This window comes from Lycorma delicatula, chromosome 2, assembly GCF_047948215.1.
Source record: "Lycorma delicatula isolate Av1 chromosome 2, ASM4794821v1, whole genome shotgun sequence".
NCBI lineage: Eukaryota > Metazoa > Arthropoda > Insecta > Hemiptera > Fulgoridae > Lycorma > Lycorma delicatula.
Window position 1 is genome coordinate 52,575,521 of NC_134456.1, and position 14,059 is coordinate 52,589,579.

General features: G+C 28.9%; 1 protein-coding gene across 6 annotated transcripts in view; it reads right to left on the minus strand.

The window, feature by feature from the left end:
• The window catches only part of Ca-beta (Calcium channel protein beta subunit), a 222,683-nt gene that overhangs the window by 22,378 nt on the left and 186,246 nt on the right, over positions 1-14,059 (minus strand). For 5 of the 6 annotated variants that reach the window (XM_075355308.1, XM_075355307.1, XM_075355309.1 and 2 more), the window contains one exon: positions 10,166-10,466. In XM_075355308.1, coding sequence (XP_075211423.1) covers positions 10,166-10,466 — 301 coding nt within the window. Of the gene's footprint in view, positions 1-761; positions 849-10,165; positions 10,467-14,059 lie in introns of all 6 variants that reach the window. The other variant, XM_075355310.1, reaches the window with a different exon arrangement.

Genomic DNA, 14,059 nt, shown 5'->3' on the forward strand with positions numbered 1-14,059 from the left:
GTCAGAAAAGAAATGGACCAGATAACTGGACAAAATTTATTCAGGAAGCTCTAAAAAACTTATACTTGGAGAGGACTCTGGTTATGGTCACAGTCTGTAAAGTACGTGAGGCAGATCCATACTGTTGAGCAATGTTCTTGAGGTAAGAAGATTTTCTACCTTAACATTCTTGTGATAGTTTAAGAAGCAGAGTCCAAAATTAGCTGATACAAGGTGTTCAATCTAGTGAAGGGATCTAAAAGTGAAAAAATATAAGTGTATAAAAGCCCTTATCAACTGATGAGCATAGTGGGCATGCCATTCCCATTTATAATCTTACCTATTAAGCATAATGTAGACTAATTTCCTTTTAATTAATAATGAATTTCAAAAACCCTGATATAATTTAAATCTTGTTATATTACCTGTTTTAAAGTTTAGATTTTTATTGTCTGTAATATTTTCATTTTCATATTTAGGTACAGATTATAAATTTACTTATTAATTAGATGAAGATACCTTTTATAATAATTTAAAAACACTTCTTTCATGATTATTAAAGTAGCCATGCTGCTCACCTATTATCATGAATAATTGGGAATTGACTGTATTCATTAATATTCAATTAGTAATAAATTAAATTCAATAAAAAAAAACAATTCATGGTAATCAAGAAGGGTAAAATAAAACCAAGGGGTACATTGTGGTTTGAGGAAAAAAATATTCTTAATGATAAATGAAAGAAAAACCATTCCTTGTCTTTTTAATAATTAATTTCTTACATAACATTGGTTGTTGGGGAGCCAAACCCGGCAGAACCGGAAGTACAGATGCCAATATAACTTGCCCACCCTGTCTGATAACCATCTCTAACAAAAATAAAGTAACCGTAACAGTAATCATAAAAAACTCACCAATAAATAAATAACTAATAAAACTAAAAAATACAAGTTCCTATGTACTAAACAAAACTATTAATTTTTAATAGTTTTATTAAATTTTATGCTTTATTTATGCAGTAACTCAGTGTATATAGGAAGTAAATTATATATTACACATAGCAGGAAATATATTAAGTGCATAAATGCAATTTTGCATACACAATAGAAAGTGCAATAAAAAGCATATAAGCACATGAATTACAAATGCTGAAGTATAATAAATTTATAAAAACAAATTAAGTCCCAAGTCACAATACAGTATTCCTCAAACAAAATATAAATATTAATTACATTGTAACACGAAGTATTTTTATAATCCAAAGTTTTATCATTCTTAATGAGGATGAGGAGGTGGTGGTGGAGGAGGATAGAACTCCAACTCTCCTAGTGTAATGCTCTTAACAAAATCTAATTTAAAAAATTGTATAATTTAAATGGCAAAGAAATTTTGTTCAATTTATAATTACAATTTTTTAATTCATAAAAAAATAATAAGAAAAACCCACTAATATCAGCTTTGTGATAGTTTTTCTGTGTTTCTTCTTTAACTTGTTTAAAAATATTAATTGAAAAACATGGTAAGATAAAAATTGTGTTTGGTTGTAATGTGGATATTCATTTCAAGATCTTGGGTTCATACACTCCTCAGTACAAAGTGATATTGAATTTTATATTACCCATAGCAATATATGCAATAAATGACCATAATAATGAATGCCCTTTTCATGACATCAATTACAGCAACTCTAATGTAGTCGCATTCTATTTTTGAATAGAATTTATAGTTGAATTCTATTTTGGGTAAGTTGTTTAATGTGATTATCAGTTCATAAAAACTTATATCTTGTATAAAAACTTATATCAGTATTATAAAAACTTATACTTCCTAACAAATATCTAGTGCTGAATAATATTTTTCAAAAAATTGTTCCAGTTAGTTTTCCACAAAAAATCTATTTTTATAAAACTACAGCAATAAAGAGCATGTAGTATTTTGTAATATTAATTATTAATGAGACACAGAAAACCACACAAATATATTATTGTTCAATTTAAAAAAAAACTTATTGTAATACAAATTGAAAATCAAATTATATAAAATTATTATTGTCAATTATGTTTTTTAAATATATTTCTTGTTTAAAATTTGTAAATAACCATATACAATAAGCCTCTCAAATTTGTTACCACCTGAATGAGTGTGTAAGCATGGTTTAACTGTCCTCTTCACACAATATAAAAATGAAAAGAGTATTTCATTCGGCTTTAATTTTTGTATGTAACATAACTGCATTTCCTTCAGCCTTTTAAAGAAAAAACATCATGCAGCAAAGTAATGCTGGCTAGTAATGTTCACATGTTTGTTATTATTATTATTATACTGTTTTATAAAATATCACAATTGAAGGTTAATGCATAAAACCTTTAGTTAAAAATTAAATAACAGAATCCTTAAAAAAAGTGATAAATTAAAAGACAATTTTAAAACATTACATTTATAAAACAAATTTTTTTATTTTTATTTTTAGTACTATTTATTCTTTTTAACGTATCTGTAAACATATTTAAAAATTTTTTTGAGTAGACTTCTCTATTTTGTATTTTTCATTTGAAAATAAAATAAAAAAAAAAATACTGAGATCTTTCTATTATTATATAGTAATTTTATGTCATTAAAATAATATAATTAATCTTCATTATTAACATTTAAGTTTTTTTCATATTTACTGTAATTACAAGTGTTAATGAATTCCATAATTTATAATTTTCCCCTTTCATTAGTTTGATGATTCCAATAGTAACAAATTATGGAGATTTTACTGTATATATAATTTTTGTAATTATAAATATAATAGAAATGTAATGTTAAGAAATAGAAGAAACTAAAGAAGAAGATCAATTTTCATGGCGAAATGAAACGACTGAACACGAAGACTGTCTGCAAGGCATACATCATTATTGCATAAATCAGCTGATGTAACAATAAGAAACAGATTCTTGAGAAAACATAAATAGCCGATATTGTTCTTTACATGATTGCAATCTTCTACAAACATTTTTCTATGCTAGCCTGATGACATTATTTAATAATGTTTGTCACCAGTGATAACAAAAGTTTGATGTTAATCAACTATGAGCGAACAATGTTGTAATACAAACTGATTTATCTATCTTAAATAAAACATTATCTTTTTCATACTATGCTAAATAACATTTCAAACGAGCCATAAACAACAAATAAAATAAATATTACTGCAATGGCAATATAACACTGATAAAAAAATAAACAAATAAATATACAAATATAAAATTAACAACAAAAGAAATAGCATGACCAAATGTAACTTAAACCAACAACAAACATTGAACAATAATAAGCAGTACAACTAAGTGCAAAATTATTATAAAAAAAGAAAATATTTAATAATAATAATAATAATAATAATAAAATGCGTATACTTTGGAGGCACTGCCTCTATTATTATGCAATAAAATAATAAAAAAAAGGATAGGCAGAATACACTTAAATTGTACCCAAATTCATACCTCTAGGGTCATGTCCATAACCATATTCATCATGTAGCACGCCTGTGAACCATAAATATCTTTCATAATTTCTAATTTATTTTAAATTTTATAGCAGGAGAGAGAAGATAAGTAAAATAGCATAAGTGGAGGTGTGGAAATAGGAAGAGTTACAGAGGAGAGGTTGAAGAGACAGAAGATGGTGCTCTGTGATCATCATCTGATCTACTGGATAAGTGGAAGAAGAAGAAGCAGGAGGTAATTAACTTATATCTATGATTTCTATAAAAAAATGTTGAATTAATTTTGTTAATATTTACTGAAAATACTCATTACATGAGTATTTTCTAGTTAAATGTAGGATCAAAATTTTCACACATAAATATCATTAGGAGACAACTTAAATTTCATAGAGTAAAAGCTTTTACAACACTAACAAATAAATATATAAAACTCATTCTACCAAATAGAACAAAAGGTAAAATATAAGAACAGCATTAGAATCAAAAACTGTAGTAAATCAAAGAATAATATTACTAATAATAATGTATTTAAAAAAAACAAAAAAAAAACTAACAGACCAACAAAAAATGCTACTTATACTGATCTCATTAAAAGATTATTATAGTTAATGTAATAATCAGTTTTAAGTTTTAGTTGCTACAATTCTTTAATGTACAGAAAAATCAATAATGAATAGAATATTACTTTTGTAAATGATAGTAGTCCAACAATATTTTTGTATTTAAAAAATAATAATTTTTCACACTATAATGTAATGTCTGAAACCTTTTTGAGTATGCTGAAAGAAAATATCTGCCATATCTCAGCAAGTTAGACAACAATAACTATGTTCATTCCAGAAAATGGCATTTCAGATTTTACAAAAGAAAATTCATTAATTGTGTTTTACCTTCCTGCAGAGGCACTTGCTGTATCAAACCATAACAGTTTTGCATATCATTATTAATACATACAAAAACTTTTTTTTTTAAGAATTTGCTTAAATAATACCTTTTCTTTAAATTGTTGAAGTTGAACATGTTGATGAAGTTGAAATCCAATATGGGAAAAGAAATAGTTTATACTGACAAAAATATTGATTTTGAAAAGTTGGTTCTTCAACAAGTTATGTTGACCTATGAATAATTTTAATAAGATTTTATGCTTGGTCAGGATAAGAAACAAAACATCTTGGCTGAAACAAAGGATATGTCTCAAAAACAGTGAATTAAGTACTCCTACTGAGGAACAATTAACAAAAGATCAAATAAGTAGATGTTCATGTTAATAACAGTTTTGTTTGGCAGTTAAAATGTAATGTAGGCAGTGTAAAATTCTATAAACATCAATATGCATTCTGGACCTACATATAATGCTGTTATACTATGTAATCATTTGGCTAGTTTTATACTTTTATTTTCAAACAACATAAAAGAGGTTTTGTGAGAAATCTCTTACAAAAGCAATAATTATATATAGACTATTTATAAATTAACTTCTACTCTGGTGTTACAAACAAACTAGTTTCCATGGCAATATAGCGCATTAGTAGTAGACATCACCCAAGCTTAATATAATCACACACACAGTCAGTGGCCATTTCATTCTGTACTGCTCGAGTAGTACATATGAAATATGGAGGCAATTGTGGCTCTCACCAGTTGCACCAGTATGCACCAAGGTGTATAGCATCATTGGTCTTTTGCAAGCAACAGGACACCTGCAGCCAAGATTCACTGTCAGTTATGAGTAATTTATGGTAATAATGTAATAAGTGATGGTTCTGCAAGAGATGGTACAGGAAATTCAGAAAAGGGCGAATTAAAGTGCACAAGGATGGAAAAGGGCAACATTCTATTGTGAGAGGTGAACTTTTTGAAGAACTGAACATGTCATTGTGATAAATGCTGCTTCAGAATTATTTAATTCAGTGAAAAGTTTCCTTAAATTTAAAGTCAATTCCTTATGGAATTGTTACAGAAAGTTAGGGTTTTGGAAAATATTGTGCATAATGAGTACCACAATAATTTACAGCACCTACAAAACAAAACAATGTGAGTAACTTTTCATCAGCAAAATCAGAATAAAGGAAGCAAATTTCTTGACAGTATTGTAAGTGGGAATGAGAATTCCCACTTGGAATTTGGGTAATCAGTATTGAGACAAAATGTTCAGCAAGTGTGTGTGTATATCCAAACAGAGGATACACACACACTTTCTGAACAAGCCCAAAAAATTCAAACAAACCAATCTGAACAACAAAAATGATGTCTACCAAGTGTTGGAACCGTAAAGAAATTTTGTTGGCAGAATTTACAAAGCCAGGTATGTTTATTGTGAAACATTGCTAAAGCTTAGGAAAGCACTAGAATAAACAGCAAGGAATGTTAATGAAGAGAATCATATTTTTGCATGACAATGCAAGGTCTCACATTCCCACAAGCACTAAGGGTGTACTAAAGTTTAGGTGGTAATTTTTTACCATCCCCTTAAAACCCTGATTTGGTGCTGATTTTTCATCTGTTCACAAAACTGAAGAACTGGCTAGCTACTCAACACTTCAAAAGCAAAGATGAACTCATGGGTGTAGTTGATGAATGGATGGTTACTTTGGCATACCCATCGTCTTTGAAGAGGGAATAGACGGACTGGTGTCACAATATAAGAAGTTCTTGAATTTGGGTGGGGACTGTATGGAGAAGTAATTCAAGCATGTATGTAACTATTTTATGCAGTAGATTTTTTCAACCTATTTTGTTTATTTTTATTATTTGACTCAGAAGTTAATTTATAAATAGCCCTCCTAAAACCAAATGCACGCTACTTGAGTCACATGCACTTTTATTGCTCATAATATTGTCTCTTGAAATATGGATAATAACTGACTTCAGAATTATCCTTCGATAGCTATTTTGGAAAAAAGATACAGAACCAATATTTCAGAGAAATGATTCAATTCCCTCAATAAAACTCTTTTTAAATTTGATAAGTCAGACAGAATGAGTTAAACATAATATATTTGTATATTATGTAAATTTATTTTTAAATTTATGTACTTTAGTACATAAATTTTAAATTTCATTACCAATTGTGTACAACAAAAACTCACTAACATATGAGGGTGAAGCAGATTTAAATGGTAATTTTGCTATTCTATGCAGCAAGCAGTTTTGAGCTGGATGGCGAAGCGGGAAGTTAATGTTCTATGTGTTAAGAGAGGGGAACCAGCTTGGTTAGCTCCTCCCCTCTGTTCTGTTGTCAGTACAGACATGAGTGAACAAGAGGTTCTATCGTCTGTTGCACAATGTATAATCATGAAGTTTTTAAGTAATGAAGGTGTTAAACCCATAGAAATTTTAATGCATTTAAAGGTACAGTTTGGGGATGCTATACTGTCTGAGAACCGAGTGTATACATGGGCCAGACAATTTAAGGAAGGGCGAGAAAGGGTAGAAAATGATAGTCATGATCGACGTCCAAGGTCAAGACTCACAGCTGACAACATCTGTGGCATTCAAGAGCTTATCAAAGGTGATCGCCAGTTCACTGTTGAAGAAATCACGTCAGAAGTGGGCATTAGCTGTGGGAGTGCTCAATCCATTATTATTGGTCATCTTGACTCCCGTCAGGGCTAGGAATAGAGGGGGGGTGGTGACCGGAACGTCACTAGGCAGTTGTCTTTCCCTGAGGGGTTGGGATGGTCATCTTGACTTTAGAAAAATTAGTGCTTGATGGGTTCCGAGGCTGTTGACAAAAAATCAAACACAGATCAAGGTGGAGATCTGTGAGAAACTTCTGAATCAATTTCAGCAAGAAGGGACGATTTTTTTGAGGCACAACATCACATGTGATGAGACATGGGTCCACCATTACACTCTGGAATTAAAAATGGCAAGTAAGGAGGGGCGAAGGAAGGATGAGGGCTGCCCAATGAAGGCCAAAACCTGTGTGTCAGTTGGAAAAGTTATCACAACAATGTTTTTGACTCAAGTGGAGTTTTACTCATTTATTTTCTCCACAATCAATGAACAGTGAATGCAGCTTACTAATGCCAGCTGCTACTGTCAACAAAAGCCACCTATCAAAAAAAAAGACGAGGTATGCTCATCAAAGATGTCATCCTTTTCCATGATAATGCCAGGCTGCACACTGCAATTTTGACAAGGGATACATTGGAAAAATGCACTGGGGAACCCTTGACCACCCTCCTTACAGTCCAAATCTGTCCCCTTGTGACATTTTTTTTGCACCATTGAAAGAATTGCTTGAAGGGGAGCGATTAAAAACAATGAAGATGTTGAGGAGCACATGTGCAATTGGTTGAAGACTCGTCCTCAAATTTTTTATGAACAAGGAATTTTTAAGCTTCCAAATTGTTGGCAAAAATTTGCAGATTGTGCAGGAAGGAGACTATATAGAGAAATGATGAAGTTTTGAGTTGTGTGCATTATTAATCAATAAATTTATTAAAAAAATTACCGTTTATATTTGGTTAACCCTTGTAACAGGATTAAATGATTCAAACATTCTCCATCTCCAAAAAAACAGGAACACTTTGGATAAATATGTCCGAATGGTAGTTTTAGTGTAAAAAGTAAATACATTATAAATATTAGAAATTAAATGTTAAACGAGCTGTAATCAAAATAAGAAAGCTGACATGTGACATACCAAAAAATTGCATAGTGCTGGTCAAGAACAACAAGAATTATTTGTCGCACGTACTAGGGAATGTGAGGAGTGAAATGAATTTGAAAACATAAAATAAAATAAAAATCACAGAACCATTCATTGTATGTTATGATTTAATGTCATAAAATATGTAAATTATGGTAAATAAAAAAAAAATTTTTTTTAAGATTTACTACAACAATAAATTCATATTTATTTAAATTATTCATATTGAGAGAGGCATTCGAGACATAGAGTAATAACAATTATAAGTAAATTGCAATGAGGACATACAGGAAAGGGTGAATACAAAGTTCAGTGATGGTTAGGAAATAAAAAAAGGGTGAATTTTTGAGGAAATGTGAAAAGACTAGAGGAAATAATAAAACATTAAACAGGTGGTAAATGAATAAAGATCACTGATTTGGTAGAAAGAAAAGGATTGGTGGAATATATTAGAAACTGACTAGGAAAGGAATTAGTGTATTTGAGGAAAAAGGTGAAAGGACAGGTGATTTTCATTGATTTGCTGCCCTATCTGTGAAAATTAATTAATAGGTTTCAAGAAGAGGTTATTAGAAGATGTGAAGAAGTGGAGGGAAGAAAGAGGTGGAGGATAAAGTAAAATTATTAATAAGCTTATGTCAAATTCACATGTGAATTCATAATATTAATTATACTTAAATTTTTCAAATATGAAAAACAAATATCAAAACAAATTCAGCACTAAAATTGTTTTTAAGAATAGCAACTTTTTATTTAACCCAATTTACTGTTTACAAAGGAAACACAAATAAAATTAAATGAAAAACAATTTTGAAAGTTAATGAGTAGTAATTAGTTGCAAATGTTAATAGTGTAATCATTCTATTTTGATAAGAAAATTGTTTGATTATAAAAATAAGAAATCAAATATTTAAAGAAGATAAATTAAGCAAAACAAAAAGAAAAAACAAGCAAACAGAAGTGATATTAAATAATGATTAACAACAATATAGTATTGTCTAACACTGTATCTACCAGTATATAGTTAAAAATTACATTTATCCATTTATAGTCCACAAAAATGTATAATTATTACAATCTAAATGACATCTGAATTATTTTTGAAATAATAAAACAATGATTTATTTAATGTAATCTAAATTATCTCCTCTCAAATCTAATTACTTTGTTTAAACAAATAAAACTTTTATTTTACCGAAATACACAGTTTAATAAGGTTATCTCAATTTATTTGATAAATTATTAAATTAAAATATATAAGGATTAAAAAAAAATTAGTAAACAGTTTTTGCTATTACGAATGTATGAATGAGAGACAGAGAGAAAGAAATATTGGAAACTAAAATAATGTACTAATCAATGTTTTAACACATACAAAATTCTGTTGAAAGGTAAGTTATAGATGAATTAAGCACAAAATTTAAATATGTTGTTATGAGGAGTTTTGTATAAAGCAGGATAAAAATTAAATATATAGAAATCAGCTATAAGACAAAATTGCATGACAGTAATTGAAAATTAATTCTAGTAATATTTACAGTAATTATTTTTTGAAGTTTCATTTATTTGCATCACAGAAAAGTTATTTAAAAAAAAAAAATGGAATATGAGTATCTTTTTTGGTAGAGAAACTGGATTATAGTTCTCATATTAAGACACAGTAAAAATTGAATTTTGAATAACAAATAAACAATGTAATTTTAAATTTAACTAAAAAAGAATGAGAGATTTATAACAAAAAGAGGGAAATTATATAGTTTATAAAATAAGGTGCAAATAATACAGAGATGTAAATAATAATCTATTTATTTTCTAAAGATTTAATGAATTTGAGAATTTACTAAAAATCTATTATGTACAGTGAAATTTTCAAATTTACTGGTTAATAACAGTACATCAATGATATGAAAACATTGATATGACTTAAAATTATAATAATCCAACAATTATTCATAAATAAAATTAAAATAAAATATAATTATAAATAAAAAGATATAATTAAAATCATTTAAAATAGATGACAATTAAACAAAGTTTACCTGGAGGTGTAGAGTTGACACGAACAATATTGCCAGCATGATCAGCAGCACTTGTTGGAGAAGGTTGATGCATAGGACGAGGTACAGGGGCTGGAGGTGGGTTGATAATCGGATGTGTTGCTCGCCAGTACGCTTCTAGGTATTCTGCAATATGCTCACAAGCATCCTCTAGTTGATTTTCATCCAGAATTACATCAAACATTTCTGGAGGACACTGAGCAAGTTTTTCTGCTGCCACCATCTGGACATTTAGGTGACGTGCTTGTGATTTACCTCGTGATTTTATCAGTCTCTGTAACACCTATAACAAATTAAATGTGTTGACTGACTAACTGTATTTAAACTGATTTTATGTTACTTGTATACAATGTAACAGCAGCCTATTTCCTATTATTAACTATGAGGGAAAGCTCACTGATATCCCATGTACGGATAAATAACCACTGATGTCCAACATGTAGTGAGATTATTCTTAGTTGACATAATTCAAGTCTAGGTAGAACTACCAGTCAAGGCCAAGTCCCATCTTTCTCAAAACTGTGCAGTTCAACAATGGCTACTGTGTTTTCTCTTGTCTGTATCAAAAAAGAGGAACGATGAGTTATTTTTTGTGACAAAAGAAAGAGCAAAAATTTAAATTCACATAATTTAAAGCTTCTTATTGCCTAAAAATGATTACTGTGTAGCATGGATGAAACTGATGAAATGAACAAAGAGAGTATTTTTCCAAGTAAGAAGGTATTCCACAAAGTTAAAGAGGATTTGTGCATTACTGCTGCTTAAGATTTTCATGTTTCACAAGTATAATTGAAATCATCATTCACAACTGTAGGGTAAACAAAAATGTGCAGGTGTATCTTTAGAATTTGACTTAAACATGGTGATTTCCTGGAGATTTCTTTTTTCACTAGTGAAAAACCATCTTCATGGCAAGCTATTCTGGTAAAATGATAATGACAAGCAAGAAGTAAACAAAATTTTACATAAACTATCTTATATCAGCAGAAATCTGTTTCATTAATTTTCTGTCAAGGCAAGTCATCAACAGTTACAAAGAAGAAAAAATAGAGTAGAGATGAGTATTTTTTAAACGTGTAAATATTTGGAGTGGAAATGTCACAGCTATATTGACTTTTCATCATGCCAAAACAAGAATAATAATCTAAGAAGATAACTTTATTATAATTTTTTTTTGCAACTTTTTAAATTACATTTTTATGATTTTTTTTATTTTCCTCTGACTTGTTATCTTCGTCACTTACAGGAGTCTAGCTAAACAATAAAAAGTGTTTTATGAATAAATATGAGTACAGGAAAGTACAAAAAGATTTTATAACTTTCTGAACAATTAATAAAATATTTATTAATTAGTTTATCCTCTCCATAACAAGTGTTTGAAACCCTATTGGAGCCATATTTTCTTATGAAGGAAAATTAATTTATAGCATGTGAAAAATGTCATGCCTGACCGGGATTTGAACCCAAAACCTTTCAGTTGAAGTGCTGAGATGCTAATACTACAAAGCCTGATTCATAATACTCAAAATTTAGTAGAATTTTTTATTTCACCACCCATAACTTGAAAAACCTTTGTCCAGTTCTAATAATTTGCAACCTGAAACATTAATAGTGCTTTTAAAACAAATATTAACATTATCTTAACACAGATGGTAGTTGAAAAATAAAAATTAAAAAAAATGTTTTTCCTTCTTTACCCAAACAGTAGTAAAATAATAAAATGAAACGAATAATAAAATTACGTGCTCAAAAAAGTAAAGCAAAATAGTACCTAGAGATACATAATGAGGTTTATAGCTAAAAGAATACTTAACAAAGTTTTATTGTAATTTCCATGAAAATGTAAGATAATTTCAACTAAGTAAGTTTTATAAAAACCAATAATGGAATCACTGTTTTATTATGAAGAATTTTTTGTCGTGGGAGCTGTAGAAGAGATATTAGTTAAGAGTATAAATCTTATCCAATCTAAATTCCTTTCAAATTGGTAGTTCCACAACACTTGGCTGAAAACGAATATGTAAAATAAGAGAAAACAGCACTAATTAAAGTCATATTTAATAAACAGTACGATCACTGAAGTTAAAACAACAAGGTTGGCTGCAGTTTCACTGCATGTTATTGACATTTATTATAGGTTGAATTAGTCAATACCATTAAAATTTATTAAAATCCTGGGTTTTAAGAACCTGAGTTTATTTTATTACTAAATAATAAAAAAGAAGATAATAAACCTACCATTTAGTAGTGCAGATAAAATCATGAAGATGATTACAATAAAATACTCTCAAATAAAATTTTGATTGTTTCTCCTACAGAAATTATCAGTAAACTCAGTGAAAATTTTATAAAAAAATGTTTAAATAGATAAATTAATTAACAGAAGTACAAAATACCACAGAAATATCATACTAAAAACTGTTAATGTAACTAATTTACCAATATTTAGCAAATCTACTTACTCTTAACAGCAATTTAATGAAACAAATAACAGTTTTTGAAAAATTACGCTACAATTAAATTTTCATAGATTTTTGCTATTTCGTCATCATTCTGGAGCCATAAGCTTTAATAAAACAATAGATAAATCGTTAAAATGGTTCAACTATTTACTAACAATTTCCATTTACTACAAATCAACTTGGAATTAAATATGTAAAATATATATATATATATATTTACACAGATATGCTTCAAGGAAAACCAGTATTATCCAATCAGGAAACTTAAGTATAATTATAAATTACATATAATTAAATTGTTTATTTATAAATTAATATTTAGGAATTTTGGATGAAAATTCAATGTAGAAGCTTCAAATGAATAAAAGCTAAATGAAAGATATTTATATTTCTTAAATTACTGTACTCTTTAAAAATTTGTATGACCAAAAAATGTACTTATATCTTGTCTTTGTGCATTTAAATTTGCATTATATTTCAATAAATTCAAACAATAGAGTGGGGCACTCTATTGTTTCAGGGGTGAGAAATCGATCAAAAGGCATAAGAAAGTTCAATAGGAAGTCAGTGGCATTAGGATACAGAAGGCTACTACTGTACTACCACTGTACTAATTTTCCTAGTCACGCACCATGGTGTCTTCTTTTGTTAAATATTCTGGAAGTAAAATGACTTCCCATTCGGATCTCTGGGGAAAGTAGCAGAAGTGTCATAGAAAAGAAAAAGTAGTGAGAATAGGTACATGGAATGTAAGAACATTATTGTCATCAGGTAAGTTGGAAAACTTGAAGAGAGAGATAAAAATAAATAAAATGGATGCAGCAAGGATGAATGAGGTTAGATGGGAGGGAAGAGGAGAGTTGAGAAGTGGTGAAGATACCTTATATTACTCAGGAATTGCAAGAGGAAAAATCAAGAGTTTGGAGTGGCTGTAAAAAAATAATGTAAGAAGAAGACTACAAAAAGTAATTTGTTTGGATGATAAAGTAATGGCTTTAAGGATTGAAATGTAGCCAAAAGATCTAGTAATAGTTAAGGTGTATATGCCAACATTGGAGTATTAGGATAAGGATATTGAAAACATGTACAATAACATTGAGGAGTTATTCGAAAATGAACATAATTTCTGTAAAATAATTATGGGGGAATAGAACACAGTGGTGGGAGAAGGTGAAGATGGAAAGACAATAGGCAAATTTGGATTGGAAACACAAAATGAAAGAGGAGACAGGCTAGCTGAATTTTACCAAGAAAAGGATTGTTTCATTACGAATATGTTTTTTAAGAATCATAAACCAAGAAGATATACTTGGACAAGACCAACAGATGTATCCCGCTTTCAGATGATTATTTTTTGGTTGAAAATAATTAAAATAGTTACAGGAATGCTGTTTAAGAAGGCAAATGGGCTTCC